This window comes from Bubalus bubalis, chromosome 9, assembly GCF_019923935.1.
Source record: "Bubalus bubalis isolate 160015118507 breed Murrah chromosome 9, NDDB_SH_1, whole genome shotgun sequence".
Taxonomy (NCBI): Eukaryota; Metazoa; Chordata; class Mammalia; order Artiodactyla; family Bovidae; genus Bubalus; species Bubalus bubalis.
The window spans coordinates 58805233-58824692 of NC_059165.1; the positions used below are offsets into that span (position 1 = coordinate 58805233).

Genomic DNA, 19460 nt, shown 5'->3' on the forward strand with positions numbered 1-19460 from the left:
AATAAAGTTCAAGGCTAAAATTGTACACAAGGGCTCATCAATTTCCAGTTTATTATCATAAAGGCGGTAGTTCTTAGGAATCTGAATTTATTGAAGTGAAGGTCTTCTATCAGCTTCTCAGTATGTTAGGCTTTGATTTTCTCCCCCATATACACCCATCAAAATAGAGGTTCACATTTCCCAGAATTCCAAATCCCAGGGAAAAAAATTGATTGGGTATTGCTTTATCTTTCTGAATTACCTTTTAACATTAACTGTGACCTGACAATGTATTAGTGTTTTATTAAGCTATTTTTTCCAGTAGGAGTGTTGGTGTACATAATCTATAACACCCTTACTAAAAATATAAAATCTCAAGGATTATTGTTATGTCTCAAAATGAGAAGCAAATACTTTGTTCTCATGGAGTGTGGAGAATTGATCTTATTGAGAGGATAGAGAAATAGTACATATATTTTAACCAACTTGATCTGATCAATACTAAATCAACTATGATGCTGCAGTCAATTTAAGCAATGTCTTTGAATAAATAGGTTTTTTTTTTTGTCATTGATATTGGTATAGCTCACACTTCCATCTGCACCCCATATGTAAAATACACATCTTCTTTCCTACATCTGTTCCTTCTTCTTTTCTTCCAATATGTTTACATATTTGTATATTTTTACAAGTATAAGATATTATGTATTATATGGATATATTGGTACTGTACTATAAATCTCAGTCTCTTTTTTCCTTTTTTCTTCCTTTTAAAGCATTTGGAATTTATCCATGTGATTGTCTGTACACCTAGTTCACTCCTTTTCAACACTGCATAGTAAAGTGAAGGGAAATGTTAGTCTCTCAGTCATGTCCGACTCTTTGCCACTGGCGGACTATAGCTCACCAGGCTCCTCTGTCCATGGAATTCTTCAGGCAAACATACTGGAGTGGGTTGCCATTCCCTTCTCCAGGGGATCTTCTTGACTCAGGAATCCAACCCAGGTTTCCTGCAGATTGTAGGATTGTAGGCAGAGTAAGTTCACTCCTTTTGAATAATGCATAGTGCTCCTTCACAAATATGTTTCACATTTATCAACTGCTTTACTGATGAATATGTAGACTCCTATTATTTGCTTTCCCAAGGTAAACATTCTTATGCACATCACTTTGTAAAGCTGTGTTAGAATTTTCTGGCTATATGCCCCAAAGTAGAAACGCTATATCATAAACTGTGTATATTTTTATATTTTTAGTAATACTAAATTTACATACATACTAAATTTGATTAAATACTATTGCAATTCCCTCAAAATGGGGGTATATGCAATTTTCTATGCATATACATCTATGGTTCCATATGATGTTACCCAAATTTCTCATTTATGGGTGTAAAATTATTTTATCATGTATATCATCAACTAATGAGGTTGTGTGTAACTTCGTGTTCTTTTCAGACTTTGCTTTCCCCTCTTTTGAATTACTTTTCTCTTTTGTCCTTTAAAAAACATTCTATTGGCTCCCTTGATATTCTGACTTTTGCTGATCTGCAGGAGTTATCTGAATAATCTAAATTTTAATCCTTCTGAGTTAAAATGTTCCAAGTAGCTTCTCCCTGCATCCCATCTGCTAGTTTATCTGAGCTATCCTCTAGTTTTAAGGTAGTAATGTTTGTCAGTTTTTATCTTTATTGTTTGCACTTTTCAAAATTTATGATTTTTAAATCGAAGGATAATTGCTTTACAATATTGTGTTAGTTTCTACCGTACATCATCATGAGTCAGCCATACTTATACACATTTTCCCTCCTGAACCTCCTTCCACCTCCTGTTTGCACTTCAAAAACCTTGTTTAAGAAAGTGAAACCAACAGTACGGTTGTAAAGAGATTTTTACTTAGATATTTTCTTTATATAGTGAATTTTCCAGCCAATTTTACTGGAAAAGTAATCAGTCTCTCCCCCCAGTAATTTTGACATCTCTTCGGTCATGACTAAATTTTCCTATATAAAAGGATCTGACCTTGAATTTCATTCTATCTGGCAGTGTACAAGCTTGTTTCTGAATTATTCAAGTAGAGTATTTTGTTCTTGTCTATTCTTACTCTTATGCATAAGAAAAGTAAGATTTGCTTCTTATGCCTCTGAGAGTTAAAGAGGGTCCAAACATTTTTTTTTCAGGACTGTATAATGGCACCTGACTCCAGTACTCTCGCCTGGAAAATCCCATGGACAGAGAGCCTGGTAGGCTGCAGTCCATGGGGTTGCTAAGAGTCAGACATGACTGAGCAACTTCACTTTCACTTTTCACTTTCATGCACTGGAAAAGGAAATGGCAACCCACTCCAGTGTTCTTGCCTGGAGAATCCCAGGGACGGGGGAGCCTGATGGACTGCCGTCTATGGGGTCGCACACAGTCGGACACAACTGAAGCGACTTAGCAGCAGCAGTACTGCTTAAACATCTAGTTAATAAATTCTCACAACTAGTAAGTATCTGTTGCAATGCAAAATAAGACCAGCAAAAGCTTCATGAAGCAAAGAAAAGTTTCCTAAGAAAACTGGAATTTGTTTTACCCATTTCACAACGTCAAGCAAAATTGCATTTTACTACATCATCTAGTCTATAATATTTAATTTTATAAGAGAAATCACAGAAATGTATATGCACAGTAGCTTTATTATCCACACTACATTTAAGTTACCAAAATCTCCACTGAACTGTACACTTATAGATTGGAGACATTATGATTTGGAACACCATGAGGCATCTATAAGCCATTAATATAGACCGATCCTTTGTGAACATCTGAGAAAGAGCATAAATATTAAGGATTTTTAATATTTACTTTTAAAAATTAAGAGAAAAGTGAACCGAGTTCATTTCTTTAACAGTTTGAATTTTCATCTTAATTCTTAAGAAGTTTTTATCTTTATTCTCCTAATGGAAGAGTAATTTACTTAAGATAACATCATAAACAATCGAGCTATGTAATGAACACTATAATACAAATTTAAACTGGCAAATGTGGCATATTGAGAGAAAACAAAGCAATGTAAAATAGCAGAACTCCTCCCCTCAAAACAGCATCAACGACAATGAGAAAAAAGGAAAATTACTTAAGAAATCACTAATTTTCAATGTGGTCAGTTTTGTCATAAATTCATGAAAAACTCGATATAACAATAACCAAAACAAATAAGGTACCCTACTACTGAATATGGACAGGTAGCACTTTTACCCTTTCTGATGAAAAATTTCAAAGGGAAGAGTGCAATAAGATCCAATATACTTTCCACCCAGTCAACAGGACTTTTAATTTTTGAAGTATCGATCTATGCTTTGATGAAATATCTAGAAGTAAATTATATATATAGTGACATTCCCTAATACTTTAGAATTTGCACTTCCAAATAATAATGTCGTCTTGCATAACACCATTATCACAACAAACAATGAGCAATAACTCCATTACTATGACATTTAAACCAAATGACAAATCAGAAAACTATTTTTCCATGACATTATAGCCACTAATTTTAAAGCCACTAAAGCTTTTTAAAGCAACTGAGAGGAGGGCATGAGAAATGATAATACATGCAACTACCATCCAACATAAAATATATTACAGATTGGCAAAAAGGGGCCTACAAAAAAAAGGGGGGGGTCTACAGTTTGCCAAGAATAACAAAACATCAGAAGTTTAAATTATTTTACTGAAGGTTGAGTCCAAAGCTATTTCTAAAGTTCTCATTTTCCCCTATATGCCTACCAATGTCTTGGACTGGAAGATTAGGGATAATCGGCTTCAGAAATTTAAATTCATTCGTCTCAGGACCTCCCATCAGACACACCTCGTACTGGTAGCTCTGGGACAGGGTCCCCGTGCCGCTGACGTCCACCAGCTGGCCAGGGAAGTGGCCCTCGACAACCGGGCAGCGACCCGCCGAGGCCACCCCGCCCCTCCTGCACAGCCGCACCGCCACGAACACCAGCACCGAGAAGAGGAAGAGCGACGACACCGACGCCAAGGCCACCACCAGGTAGACGGTGAGCGGGTCGGCCGGCGCCGCGGCCGCCGCTTCCGCTTCCGGGGCCGGCAGGTAGGGCTGCGAGAAGCCGTCCACCAGCAGCACGTGCAGCGTGACGCTGGCCGACAGCGGCGGCTCGCCGTTGTCCTTGACCAGCACCACCAGCCGCTGCTTGGGCGCGTCGCGCTCGCTCAGCAGCCGCGCCGTGCGCACCTCGCCGTTGTGCGCCCACACGCCGAACAGCCCGGGCTCCGTGGCCTTGAGCAGCTGGTACGACAGCCAGGCGTTCTGGCCCGCGTCGCCGTCCACCGCCACCACCTTGGTCACCAGGTAGCCCGGCTCGGCCGCCCTGGGCACCAGCTCGGTGCAGGGCGCCGAGGCGTTCTGCAGCGGGTAGAGCACGAAGGGCGCGTTGTCGTTGGCGTCCGCCACGAGCACGCGCACCAGCGCCTGGCTGCTGAGCGCGGGCGAGCCGCGGTCGGTGGCGCCCACGCGGAACTCGAAGGCTCGCAGGGCCTCGTAGTCCAGGGACGTGAGGGCGAAGAGGTGGCCGTTGTCGGGGTTGATGGACACGAGGGAGGCGAGGGCCACGAACGGGTCCGGGGTCGGCAGCAGCGAGTAGGTGACCTGGGCGTTGGTGCCCGCGTCTGTGTCTGTGGCGCTGACGCTGCCAATGTGCAGGGCGGGGCTGTTGTTCTCGCGGACCCAGAGGGTGTAGGAGGTCTGGGTGAAGGCGGGGGCGTTGTCGTTGACGTCGGACACCAGCACGGTTATGTTGTGCTCGGTTTTCAGTCTGGGGGTTCCCATGTCAGTGACCGTGATGGTGATGTTGTACTCTGCTTTTTCCTCTCTGTCCAGTGCTTTATCTGAAACTACGGTGAAAAAGTTCTTGAAGGTCGGTTTCAGGAAAAATGGGAGGTCATCTTGGATAGAGCAAATAATCCTTCCATTTTCTCCAGAATCTTGGTCTCGGACACTAAAAAGAGCCACAAGCGTCTCTGCGGCGTTCTCGGGAATTATCTTTGTAATTGATGAGATGATCACTTCTGGCGGATTGTCATTTGTATCTATTACTTTCACCAAAAGAGTGCATTCTTCGGAAAGACCCCCACCGTCTGTTGCCTGAATATTTATAGTGTAGGATTGTACTACTTCAAAATCCAGTTGTGATCTCAAATGAACTTCCCCAGATATTGGATTGATTTCAAATGTTTTACGAATATCTTCTGATGCATGAAAAAACGTATAAAGTATTTTCCCATAATTTCCTGCATCCAGATCCTTAGCAGAGACGGTGATAATCCAAGAGCCAACCGGTGCGTTTTCCAGGACCTGCACCTCATAGAGCCTCTGAAGAAATTCCGGGGCATTGTCGTTGATGTCTAAGACCTTGATGAGGACCAAAGTTGTCCCAGACCTGGGGGGATTTCCACCATCCAGTGCTACAAGTGTTAATCTGAGCTCAGGCTCCTCCTCATGATCTAACGCTCTGTGCAGGACCAGTTCTGGGTATATCTTTCCATCGTCGCTGTCTTGAATTTTAATGTAGAAGTGAGAATTGGGGCTAACTGTATAGTTTTGAAGACTGTTGGTTCCTACATCCAAATCTTGGGCACTCTCCATTAGGAATGTAGTTCCAATAGTGGTACTTTCTGATATTTTAATAACTATTTCATTGTCAAGAAATGTAGGGGAGTGATCATTTATATCTTTGATGTGTAGCTCAGCCTGAAAAAACTGTAAAGGGTTTTCCAATACCATCTGAAAATGCATCACACAGGGCTCAGTGGAGCCACACATCTCTTCCCGGTCCAGTTTATCATTTATCAGCAAATCCCCCGTCAGCAAATCGAGGTGCAAATGCTTTTCATTATCATCACATACTACCCGAGCCTCCCGTGAAGAGAGCTCCTCCACACCAAGCCCCAGATCCCTTGCCAGATTAGCCACCAAAGAACCGATTTCTGTTTCCTCTGCCACAGAATAGGGCACAGACTCGGGACGCGCCTGAGACAATCCCAGTAAAACAAAGAGAATCAGGACTTGCCTTTTCTGCAGAACGAGTGCCCCTCTGATCTCCATGGTTCTTTGAAGAAACCTCTTTTGTGGAAATTTTTTAGTTCATCCCTAATTTTGCAAACTGAGGCTCTGATCTTTTTTTTTTAAGTTGGAAACTTCTGAACGCTATATAAACCTCTAAGTCTGTAGGTGAAGTGCCTTAATACCTCTCTTTTCAGTGGGTTGGATGTTCTCTGTTCTCATGAATAATGGAGCCCTGTGTTGTAGAAGCACTGTTTTTGTCTTATACTGCAGCGCCACCATGTGTCTCTATGATTTTTTTTTCAGTAAAAAATTTTTTCTCTTTGAACAAGTAACTCATAAACTCATCTGGAGTATTTTAAAGCAATCCCAGACATCATATATTTTTACCTCTAAATACTTCACTAAGTATCTCTAACAGATAAGGACCACAAATTTAGTGATAGAACCTTAATACATTTTATATTCGATCTGTGTTTGCATTTCCCCATTTTCTTTTAAATCAGTATTTAAACAAAATTCATGAAATGCATTGAATTATCACTGTTTTGAATGCTTGACAAGAAGAACTGTTAAAATATCCTGAACTGAAAAAATTATGTTTTATTCAGGCCATTTCTTGAGTTATTGCAAATGTCTTCTCCTCTCCAGTCTTGTAAACACTTATAGATTTCAGTCAGTTATGGTTAATATTGTCATTACTTTTTCACTTGTATATTTTTAAAAACTACATATTAAGGACATGACATTGTCTTTATGGGGCTCAAAGGCTAGAAAATTTGGTAATCACAATATGCCAAAGTAATCAAATGGCATATTATTTGGCATAAATAATCAAAATATGCCAAAATGTTTGCATAGGTAAATAGTAATATGTAAATACCTAGAAGGGACATCTTATACCCAGGAGATAGCACTGCATAGTGGTTATGAACATGGATTCTGGAATCACAGTATCTACATTAGAATCCTAGTTCTGCTACTCACTGTCTAGAGTCATGGGCAAATTATGTACCTCTGCTTCCTTACCTATAAAATAGGGGTAATATTAATGTTTACCTTCTAGGATTATTATTGTAGGAATCTAATGGTTTAATATTTACAAAGTGGCTGGTAAGTGCTTGTTCAGTTCAGTTCAGTTGCTCAGTCATGTCCGACTCTTTGCAACCCCATGGACTGCAGCATGCCAGGCTTCCCTGTCCATCACCAACTCCTAGAGCTTGCTCAAACTTATGTCTATCAAATCAGTGATGCCATCCAATCACCTCATCCTCTGTCATCCCCTTCTCCTCCTGCCTTCAATCTTTCCCAGCATCAGAGTCTTTTCCAGTGAATCAGTTCTTCACATCAGGTGGCCAAAGTATTGGAGCTTCAGCTTCAGCATCAATCCTTCCAATGAATATTCAGGATTGATTTCCTTTAGGATTGACTGGTTTGATCTCCTTGCAGTCCAAGGAACTCTCAAGAGTCTTCTCCAACACCACAGTTCAAAAGCATCAATTCTTTGGTGCTTATCTTTATGGTCCATCTCTCACATCCATACATGACTACTGGAAAAACCATAGCTTTGACTAGACGGACTTTTGTTGGCAAAGTAATGTCTCTGCTTTTCAATATGCTATCTAGGTTGGTAATAGCTTTTCTTTCAAGGAGCAAGGATCTTTTAATTTCATGGCTGCATGAAATTATGATAGCATATATATGCTACCACGTGTGAAATACATAGCTAGTGGGAAGGTGTTGTATAGCACAGGAAGCTTGGCTCAGTGCTCTGTAATGACCTAGAGAGGAGGGAGGGGGAGAGGTAGCAGGGATGCTCAAGAGAGAGGGGATATGTGTGTACATATAGCTGATTCATGGAGAAGGCAATGGCACCCCACTCCAGTACTCTTGCTTAGAAAATCCCATGGACGGAGGAGCCTGGTAGGCTGCAGTCCATGGGGTCTCAAAGAGTCAGACACGACTGAGGGACTTCCCTTTCACTTTTCACTTTCATGCATTGGAGAAGGAAATGGCAACCCACTCCAGTATTCTTGCCTGGAGAATCTCAGGGACGGGGGAGCCTGGAGGGCTGCTGTCTATGGGGTTGCACAGAGTCGGACACGACTGAAGCGACTTAGCAGCAGCAGCAGCAGCATAGCTGATTCATGCAAAAGTAACACAACATCGTAAAGCAGTTACACTCCAGTTATATGGCTGCTGACTGATTAGAATGATTGCTACATTTTGGAGTAGCTGTGGAAATTTCTTAAGGCAACAATGAAGTTTGCTGCATCAATGGAGTCTTCATTTCATGAACAGTTTCTCTGTAGCCCATAATGCTGTTTGAGAGCATTTTACCCATAATAGAACTTCTTTCAAAATTGGAGTTCTCTTAAACCCTGCTGCTACTTTATCAACTAAGTTTATGTCATATTCTAAACCCTTTGTTGTCATTTCAGTAACCTTCCCAGCATTTTCACCTGTAGATTCCATCTCAAGAAATCACTTTCTTTGCATATCCATAAGAAGCAACTCCTCATCCATGAGAAAGTTTCATCATGAGATTTCAGCAGTTCAGTCACATCTTCAGGGTCCATTTCTAATTCTAGTTCTTCTGCTATTTCCACCACATCTGAAGTTTATTCCTCCACTCAAGTTTGAACCCCTGAGTCACAAGGGTTGAAATAAACTTCTTCCAAACTCCTGTTAATATTGATATTTTGATTGCTCCCCATGAATCATGTATTTCTGATGGCATCCAGAATGGTGAATCTTTTCCAAAAGGTTTTCAATTTCCTTTGCCCAGATCCATTAGAGAAATCACCATCTGTGGCAGCCAAAGATTTATGAAATGTATTTCTTAAATAGTTAAGACTTGAAAGTCAAAATGACTCCTTGATTCATGGGGTGCAGAACAGATGTTGTGTGCAGGCATGAAAACAACACTACTCTGGTTGTACATCTCCAGCACTAGGTCTCACCAGTGGGTTTAAAATACTCAGTAAAACATGCTGTAAACAGGTGTGCTGTTATCCAGGCTTTGTTGTCCCATTTAAAGAGCACAGGCAGAATAGGTTTTGCATAATTCTTAAGAGTCCTAGGGTCTTTGGAATGGTCAATAAACATTGGTTTCACCTTAAAAGTTACCAGCTGTGTTAGACCATTACAAAAGACTTAGCCTGTCCTTTAAAACTTTGAAGCGAGGCATTACTTCTCTCTAGCTATGAAAATCCTGTATGACTTCTCCTTCCAATGTAAGACTATGTCATCGACATTGAAAAGCTGTGATGGTGTAGTTAGCTTCATGAATTATCTTAGCTAGATCTTTTGGATAACTTGCTGCAACTTCTGCATCAGAACTTTCTGCTTCACCTTGCACGTTCATGTCCTAGAGACAGCTTCTTTCCTTAAATCTCACGAACCAACCTCTGCTAGCTTCAAATTCTTCTTCTGTTACTTACTCATTTCTCTCAGCTTTCATAGAATTGAAGAGTTGAAGCCTTATTCTGTATTAAACTTTGGCTTAAAGCAATGTTATATATCTGGTTTGATCTGTGCAGGTCACTAAAACTTTCTCCACATCAGCAATGAGACTATCACTTTCTTATTATTTGTGTATTCTCTGGATTAGCACTTTTAATTTCCTTCAAGAACTTATCCTTAGAGGATTTCCCTGGTGGTACAGTGGCTAAGACTCTGTGCTCGCAATGCAGGGGGCATGGGTTTGATCCTTGGTCAGGGAGGTAGATCCCACATGCCATAACTAAGAGTCTGCATGCCACAACTAAAGATCCCACATGCCACAACTGAGTTCACTTGCTGCAACAAAGATCGAAGATCCCTCATGCTGCAACTAAGACCTGGAGCAGCCAAATAAATTAATTTTTAAAAAGAGAAATAAATAGAGAGAACTTGGCCTTTGCATTCACACCTGGGTCTTTGGTGCAAGAGGCCTTTTAGCCTTTCTTGTCTTTCAGCATGCCTTCTTCACCAAGTTTAATAATTTCTAACTTTTGATTTAAAATGACATATGTGACTCTTGCTTTCATTTGAACACTTAAGGCAAATTGTAGGATTATTAATTGGCCTATTTTCAATATTGTTGTGTCTCAGGGAATAGGGAGGTCCAAGGAGAGGGAGAAAGATGGGGAACAGCCAGTTGGTAGAGCAGTCAGAACATTTATCTGTTAAGTTCACTGTCTTATATGGGTACAGTTCATGGTGCTCCCCCAAATGATTACAACAGTAACATCAAAGGTTACTGATCACAGATCACCATTATATTTTGTTTTATTATAACAAATATAGTAAAAATGAAAAGTCTGAAATAGTGAATTACCAAAATGTTACACAGAGATATAAAGTGAGCAAATGCTGTTGGAAAAATGGTATCGATAGGTATGCTTGTTGCAGGGTTGCCACAAACTTTATATGTGTAAAAATACACAATCTCTGCAAAGTGCAATAAAATGAGGTATGCCTGTGTTTGAAACCATGAGATCTCCATGTAAACCAAGCAAAAATGTGTCAAACAAGAATAGAAGAGGTTTAGCACAGAATTCTGAGAAATATCTTCATTTAGAGATGAGGTAAGGAAGTATTTTTTTAAAAAGACGAGGAAGGCCCAGAGTTCAGAATTATGAAACCAAAAGCATATAGCATTTCAAAACTATGAGGAAGATTGACAGTAGCAAATGCTTCAGAAAACTCAAGAAAAATAAATATTAAAATGGTTCATTGGATTTAAGGAAATGGTCATTGTGGAGGATTCTGTTAGATGTCTGCCAAAATCTGTTCCCTTTTTCTTTATAGTGATAGAACTGTATCCAAGCACATAGTGTCTCCATCTCGCCTGTAGTTAGGTGTGGCTAAGTTCTCACACATTGTGATAGAACTTTCATTTGCCATTCCTGGGTCTGCCACATCTGGATTATCTTTTCCCTCCTAGTCAACTAGAACCCAGATGTAGCAGTAACCCAGCTACAGTCATGTAGATTATGACACTGCAATTACTTGGAACAAATTTTGGTTCCAGAAGGACCATGAAGAGCAAAGCTGCCCTGTCTATGCAATCATTTACCCATTGTGGCTGTTACAGGAAAGAGACACATATTTTACAAGCCATTGCATAATTGTACTACTCTATTTCAGCAGTGTATTCTTAAAAACTTACACAGAAATCTTTGATCAGCTTTCAGTAGCAGTTTTCAATATGGATTGCACTGGGTTGAAAAGCAAGAGGGATAAGGAAGTAAAAGTGGAAATCCTTTTGAGAAATTTAGCTGCAAACGAAAAAAGTAGATTTGTATCTGGAGAGGAATTTAGGGTTTTTTAAGCCTAGAGAAATGTTTTTAAAATGCTGATTTGCAGTACTTAGTAAAGAAGGAGAAAATTAAAATATACAAGAAAGGATATTATCAGTGTTAAGCCCCTAGAAGGTTGTCAAAGACAGGATTCAGCAAATATGAAGGAGTTGGACTTAAGTGGAAGGGAACTCAGCAGAGGAAATTACAAGTACATATGCTATCAAGAGTATAAATTTGGGGATAGGAAATTAAGATAATTCCCATCTGATGGATTTTGTTTTCTCTTTAAGATATTAAGCAAGTTCATCTGCCAAAAAGCAGTATGTAAGTAGTAGGGTAAGAAGTTTAAGATAAGTAGGTATGAAGTTGTTATTGAAGAGTAAAAGAGAATGCTACTTAGGAAAATATAAAAAGATTTCTTGATCTTGAAAGCCCAATTAATTTTGAATGTGATAACCTTAGTGGTGATAGTACTGATTATTTTCTAAGCTTTGTTTTATAAAGTGCAGCATCCCAGGTGTAAGAGAAAAGATAATTTTTATTGAATAATTTAACTAGATAAAAGTATTTATCTAATGTGGTGTTTCATCAGGAGGTAAAGGAAATCCTAGAGTGAAGGAAAATTGAAAAAGAGAATTGAGAATATGAGCATAAGCGTGGTTGGGAGTGGTGAAATCGGAGTCAGCTGATGGGAAGGAAATTAAAACAGGAGGGGGTTGATAGGTAATAGCAGCATCATGGGATGGAGGTCTTGACAAGGTCAAAGACAAGATGTGATAGAATCAGAGGGCTAAAGGCATAGAAGGTTCTCATAGAAGGTATTCTTAGAGGGAGAGATCTGAAATCATATTTCATAGAATAATCCTGGGTAGTGAGAAAGTACAGCATGTGGCCGAGGTACTGAGAGGCCATGTTAGATTAACCAGTGATGCGTGCTCAGTCACGTCCAACTCTTCAACTTCATGGACTGTAGCCCACCAGGCTTCTCTGTCCATGGGATTATTCCAGCATGAATATGGAGTGGGTTGCCATTACCTTCTCCAGGGGATATTCCTGACCCAGGGATAGAACCCATGTCTCTTGGGGCTCCTGCAGCTCCTGCACTGGCAGGTGGATTCTTCACCACTGAGCCACCTGGGAAGCCCCTTTCTTTCCCATACTCTTGGCAAATTCCAACCTAAACTGTTGTTTTGTTCTTATTGGCAAGGGTTTTCAAGAAAATCAAGTCTGGGAAGCTGAACAGTTTCTTACATCTCCGTTTTGTAAGTGACCTCTTCCCATTGACAACCTATAGTCCTTTAATATAAAAATTGGCTGATATAGTTGAATTCCTATGCACTGGTTTAAATTTAACTGTAAATTATTTGATGCATAAGAGCAAAATTTGTTTTTAACAATACATTTGAAGAGAACTGGTTGGTTTACTTGTATCTGAGCTCCAAAGACCTCACCATTCTCCATTAGAGTCAGGAAACAGTTCTTTTCATAAATAGACAAGTCTTCCTGTTCAGATAGGTGGGAAAAACCCAAAGCAACGGGCTTTTCTCTGCTGTTGCACCTGTTAAATTTTCTGCCTGAGTTGTTTAAACTACTCTTTCCCCTTCCCCTATTATAAATGTGAGAGGCCAAGCTTACTGGGGAAACAAGCTGCTAGAACACTCCCACCTTCATTTTTGACAGCTATCCCATCATATATCTCTTTATGCTAGTGGTCATCCATCTTTTCCCAATAAGTACGGTAAAGATAGGAGGTAACCTTAATACTTCGATTTATTAATATGAGTTTTTGTTCTCTATGTAAAGAAGCTTTCATTTATTTTAAGCTTTCATTTATTTCTAGTTCCACTTCTGAAAATAGAAAATTAGAATTTAGTTAGCCTGCATGGAGAAACTTTTGTTCCCTCCATTTTTCTTAAATTCAAAAAGTAATCAATCAGTTCATACAGTTGAAAAGAACTGGCAGTGAAATTTTAGCATTCAAGAAGTGTAAACATTAGGTTATTTTGGATATGTTAGAGCGAGAGATTGTACTTACAGGCATTATTAACTAATACCCAGCCCCTCTACAATGTTAAGATTAGAATATCTTCAAGAGGCAGTTCCCGGCATTGACTCTAGTCTGTGGCCCCACCTCAGGAATAAAAACAATCATTTTACCCTCATGCATGTCCTCTTTCTCATACCTACTCTCTCTCTTGTGAACACATTTCCTTTCCCTGTATACCCCTACTCATTTTGCTCATCTATACTTTCCTTCCACAACATATAGACTTTAAGACTTTTTGATGAAATTCTTGGAAATATCCTCCCCCAACAATGAAGGCTTTCTCTTCTATGATATAGTCAGGTCATTCAAAGCAAAAGTGGTTGGTTAGAGCTTGTACAGCATGAAACAAAACTTCCTCCTACAATGGCTTGAAAAAAGTTTTAAAATTAGAATATTAAAGGACTATCTTTTCCTACTTTTCAGTACTCTACAAATATCTGAGAAACGTGGTTTTGAAACTTTGGATTGCTACCCATTAGTAAGTCATGAAATCAGTTTAGTGGATCATGACATTTGAAAATTAAATTGAATGGAATAATATAGGCAATTTCAAATTGCATCACAAAAAAGCTAAGTAGTTTACAAAACATTTCTATTGTGTTTATATGTTATATAATTTTTCTATTGGCTATTTCAAAATTTGAAAATTAGTGCCCAGTGTATATATATTCTGGGAGAGCACAGGAGGCAAAAGATTATACACTTTAGCACATAAGTCCACTCTACAATAAACAAATTATGGTTCAGGAGCCTGCATTCTACTAGATTGCATTATACCTTTGTAACATTAGTGAGACATCTGGAAAATAAAAACTTTATATTCCAAGATTATGTGGGTGGCCACAATATTAATATGTCTTCACAATAACCCTCCAGGATCAATAAGGAAGAGACACTAGGAAAATTGCCTTGTGGCCCTTTCTAACAAGGTGATTATGTTTATCAAAGGACATTATTTTCAGGTATATTTTCCGCGGTAATTAAACGTTTTAAAAAGTTAATTAAAAAGAGTGGTGAATTTAAAGAAAAATGACATTTCTGAATAGCAACCAATATCAAACCACAAGAAAAACTGCAAAAAATGAAGAAATGCTTGAACACTTGAAATACTTTGAAAGTGATCTGCTTTATTTTATCAAAAGCATAATTGTGAGTGAAAGTTCAACTGAAGAAGGAGCCATGTGAAAAAATTTACTTGGTGTAAGGCAAGTTAATTAATTATGAATTAAGACCTCCTTGGTTAGAGAGTAAATTACTATTTGTAATAATTACAACCACAAAAAATAAGCATTGACTTAAAAGAAGATGGGTACAACATGCGAAGATATAAAGTAACAGTGCAATTTCAAACACATATTTGGGGGGAAATAACGATGGTGTGGAAGCAGCACAAAACAACATGTATATTAGATATAAAACTTAATTATGGTCACTGAATATTGAACCCAAGGCTATTGTAGGAAGTATGATTTTCCTCTATTTCTTTCCCAGTGCGTTGGGTCGGGAGATTGGGGAGAATCGGCTTCAGAAATTTAAATTCATTCGTCTCAGGACCTCCCATCAGACACACCTCGTACTGGTAGCTCTGGGACAGGGTCCCCGTGCCGCTGACGTCCACCAGCTGGCCAGGGAAGTGGCCCTCGACAACCGGGCAGCGACCCGCCGAGGCCGCCCCGCCCCTCCTGCACAGCCGCACCGCCACGAACACCAGCACCGAGAAGAGGAAGAGCGACGACACCGACGCCAAGGCCACCACCAGGTAGACGGTGAGCGGGTCGGCCGGCGCCGCGGCCGCCGCTTCCGCTTCCGGGGCCGGCAGGTAGGGCTGCGAGAAGCCGTCCACCAGCAGCACGTGCAGCGTGACGCTGGCCGACAGCGGCGGCTCGCCGTTGTCCTTGACCAGCACCACCAGCCGCTGCTTGGGCGCGTCGCGCTCGCTCAGCAGCCGCGCCGTGCGCACCTCGCCGTTGTGCGCCCACACGCCGAACAGCCCAGGCTCCGTGGCCTTGAGCAGCTGGTACGACAGCCAGGCGTTCTGGCCCGCGTCGCCGTCCACCGCCACCACCTTGGTCACCAGGTAGCCCGGCTCGGCCGCCCTGGGCACCAGCTCGGTGCAGGGCGCCGAGGCGTTCTGCAGCGGGTAGAGCACGAAGGGCGCGTTGTCGTTGGCGTCCGCCACGAGCACGCGCACCAGCGCCTGGCTGCTGAGCGCGGGCGAGCCGCGGTCGGAGGCGCCCACGCGGAACTCGAAGGCTCGCAGGGCCTCGTAGTCCAGGGACGTGAGGGCGAAGAGGTTGCCATTGTCGGGGTTGATGGACACGAGGGAGGCGAGGGGCACGAGCGGGTCGGGGGGCGGCAGCAGCGAGTAGGTGACCTGGGCGTTGGCGCCCGCGTCTGTGTCTGTGGCGCTGACGCTGCCGATGTGCAGGGCGGGACTGTTGTTCTCGCGGACCCAGAGGGTGTAGGAGGTCTGGGTGAAGGCGGGGGCGTTGTCATTGACGTCGGACACCAGCACGGTTATGTTGTGCTCGGTTTTCAGTCTGGGAGTTCCCATGTCAGTGACCGTGATGGTGATGTTGTACTCCGCTTGGCTTTCTCTGTCCAGCATTCTTTCCGTTTGCAACGTGTAGTAATTCTCAACAGAAGATTTTAGCACGAACGGGAGGTTTTCTGAAACAGAACAAATCATCCTCCCATTCTCCCCAGAGTCTCTATCTCGGATACTAAAAACCATAACCACAGTCTCCGGAGAATTTTCTGGGATTGGGCTGGTAATTGATGACACAGTCACTTCAGGAGCATTGTCATTCACATCCATCACCTGAATTCTGAGTGTTGATTTTCCAAAAAGGCCTCCCCCATCTGTGGCTTGAATGATTATGGAATATGATTCAGTTGTTTCAAAATCCAGGGGTGAAGTTAAACTCACTTCTCCAGACTTTTGGTTAATTTCAAATGTCTTGCGAATATCTTCTGAGGCATGGGAAAACATATATGATATTTCCCCGTTTTTCCCCGAATCTAAATCCCAAGCTGAGACGGTGACAACCGGTGAGCCTAGTGTGCTGTCTTCTGAAATCTTCACCTCATAAAATGGCTGCTCAAACTCAGGGGAGTTGTCATTAATGTCCACGACCAGCACCCGGACCAAGGCACTCCCGGTCTTAGGCGGAGACCCGCCATCCAGAGCGGTGAGGATGAAATTGAGTTCAGACTGCTCTTCATAATCCAGCGCCTTATCTAGAACTAACTCTGGGTATTTCCTATTATCCGGATTGACTCTCATTTTAATATGGAAATGAGAGTTGGGGCTTATTGTGTAGTTTTTTAGAGCGTTGATTCCTACATCCAAATCCTTTGCACTTTCTAGTAAGAACACAGCACCGACAGGACTATTCTCTGGGATTTCTAAGAGCATTTCTTTTTCTAAGAAGGCAGGAGAGTTATCATTTATATCCTTGACCTGGAGCTCAATCTGTAAAAACTGCAAGGGGCTTTTCATTAATATCTGGAAATGCAGCACACAAGGCTCAGTGGAGCCACAGAGCTCCTCCCGGTCTAGTGCTTCACTTAAGAGCAAATCCCCTGTATTTATGTCCAGCTGCAATCGCTGTTTGTTATCATTAGAGACCACACGAGCCCCTCTGGAGAATAGCTCACCCACTTCCAACCCCAGGTCTTTTGCCAGATTGCCTACAATGCTCCCACTCTGCATTTCCTCTGCCACTGAGAAGCGCCCAGAGTCAGAGCCCGCTTGAGACATCCCCAGCAAAACAAAGAAAAGCAGGACTTGCCTTATCTGCAGAACGCCTGCCCCTCCAATCTCCATAGCTCCTTTCCCAAAGTCTTCCTGCAGAATCACTTCACCCTTCCCACTTCTGGGTAAGGTGCCTCTGATATGTCCACCGAATCTTCCGAGGCTTAAGGATTTTAACCTTGTTGAATAACTTATAGTTTGCCACTTGAAGCCTTGTTCTTTCTGTCTTCCTAGTGCTCTTTTTGCACTGGGTAACAATGTCCAGAACATCATCCAGCATAGAATGTGTTTTCTCCCCCAGCGATGTTATCCTGCAGCGCCACCATGCGTCTCCACAGATTTTCAGAGTTTGATGAAAGCTACCTAAATTCCATTCACATAAATATCCTCCAGAAGCAAATATTCTTTTATATATTGTGTTCAAGTGATTACAGATATAGTCTATCATCCATAAGAGGTATTCTATACTGTTTATAGTTTTTTATGTTACTAGTATTTTAAAAAGCATTTAAGCATCCTTCTCCACTCTCCACACAATTGTGGTGAATACAGAAATATGTGATTCCTGGCCCCCAGGAGCTTGTAATCTTTCTGAGAAAACTGAGCACCAGAAACAAGGAGAGTATAAGTGACTGTTTCACTGAACAAAATTCCAACACTACTTGGCCTTCCTTAAGTGGTAAGGGAAAGGGAAAGTGTACACAAGTCATTTCAGAAGTCCTCTCAAAGGATATAAAACTGAATTAACCATGAGGTAGAACAAAGAGAACTATATATAGATAGTTCTTATAGCACTAGAAGGCCTTCTGTAGATTTCCTTGATAGCAGTGAACTGTGAACTAAGAGAAAAATGAAGTAAGATATTGGGGTGAAACATATTGTGGAAATCCGTAATTTAGTTCTGCTGCTGCTGCTGCTGCTGCTAAGTCGCTTCAGTCGTGTCCGACTCTGTGCGACCCCATAGATGGCAGCCCACCAGGCTCCCCTGTCCCTGGGATTCTCCAGGCAAGAATATTGGAGTGGGTTGCCATTCTAGTTTCTCATAATTTACCAAAAAAAAAAAAAAGAACAAATACACAAACATGTTAGTTTCATTTAACACAAGCTTACTCCTAAAACTGGCTTCCCTCAGTTTCCCAAGATTTATTCCAGCTACAGTTATGGTCATCTGCTGTCTTTTTCAGCACAGGAAGAGAGAGTGAGAGAGATTCTCTTTCCCAGTTGTAGGACAAAAACTTAGTTTTACTCTGATCAGACTAACCAAGATCATGTACCTGCTGCTGAGGCGATCATTGTTTCAGGGGTATAGAATTAAGAAAGTGAAAGTGAGTCACTCAGTTGTGTCTGACTCTCTGTGACCTCATGGACTATCATGAAATTCTATACAGGCCAGAATAGAATTGGAGTGGCTAGCCATTCCCTTCTCCAGGGGATCTTCCCAACCCAGGGATCTAACCCAGGTCTCCCGCATTGCAGGCAGAATTTTTACCAGCTGATCCACCAGGGAAGCCCACAATAGAATTGTAGGTGGAGATTTTAGTTTCAGAATCTGAACTCATCTTTGTCCTCTGTTTTGCTTTAATCCTCTCTGGGGTCACCTCTTAAGCTTTTGATGGTTTCAGTTTTAGCCAGAGTACATGGTTGCTACATGGTGAGGGAGATTGTTTGGAACAGAATTCACCTGTGATGTCCAGTATAGAAGGTCTCAAGAGTGTGCTCAAAAATTGATGGAGGAAGGATCTAAGAAGTTTTCATTTTTTAAATGTTAAGTTCAATTATATTCTTAAAAATGTAAGCTAGACACATGGTTGAAAAATAAATCACTACAAAAGGGCATAAATTGAAAAGTAGATGGATTTACTACACACAGTTATCCTCACTCCTTTTATTTTTGAATTTAGAGTGAGATTTATTATGCTCAGAGAAGACAGAATGCCCTCATGTTTGATTCCTTCCAGATTTCGAAGAGCAATATTACAGTCAGTTCAGTCGCTCAGTCATGTCCGACTCTTTGCGACCCTGTGAATCGAAGCTCGCCAGGCCTCCCTGTCCATCACCAACTCCCAGAGTTCACCCAAACTTAATGTGCATTGAGTCGGTGATACCATCCAGCCATCTCATCCTCTGTCGTCCCCTTCTCCTCCTGCCCCCAATCCCTCCCAGCATCAGGGTCTTTTTCCAGTGAGTCAGCTCTTCGCATGAGATGGCCAAAGTATTGGAGCTTCAGCTTCAGCATCAGTCCTTCCAATGAACACCCAGGACTGATCTCCTTTAGGATGCACTGGTTGGATCTCCTTGCAGTCCAAGGGACTCCCTTGAG

At 41.5% G+C, this 19460-nt stretch overlaps 2 protein-coding genes across 2 annotated transcripts; both read right to left on the bottom strand.

Moving 5' to 3' along the window:
• Window positions 1-2379: 2379 nt before the first annotated feature.
• On the bottom strand, window positions 2380-7235 carry LOC102403587 (protocadherin beta-14-like). Its single transcript, XM_025292536.3, has one exon. The coding sequence runs from the start codon at window positions 6088-6090 to the stop codon at window positions 3691-3693; it is 2400 nt and encodes a 799-aa protein (XP_025148321.3). The 5' UTR covers window positions 6091-7235; the 3' UTR covers window positions 2380-3690.
• A 7255-nt stretch (window positions 7236-14490) lies between these two features.
• Window positions 14491-19180, bottom strand: LOC102403897 (protocadherin beta-12). The gene has a single exon (XM_025292539.3). It carries the CDS (start codon window positions 17411-17413, stop codon window positions 14813-14815), a length of 2601 nt encoding a protein of 866 aa, XP_025148324.2. The 5' UTR covers window positions 17414-19180; the 3' UTR covers window positions 14491-14812.
• Between the last annotated feature and the right edge of the window lie 280 nt (window positions 19181-19460).

Coding starts and splice junctions, on each gene's coding strand:
- LOC102403587 (XM_025292536.3), bottom strand. CDS start 6,090: ATGGAGATCAGAGGGGCACTCGTTCTGCAGAAAAGGCAAGTCCTGATT.
- LOC102403897 (XM_025292539.3), bottom strand. CDS start 17,413: ATGATGTTCTGGACATTGTTACCCAGTGCAAAAAGAGCACTAGGAAGA.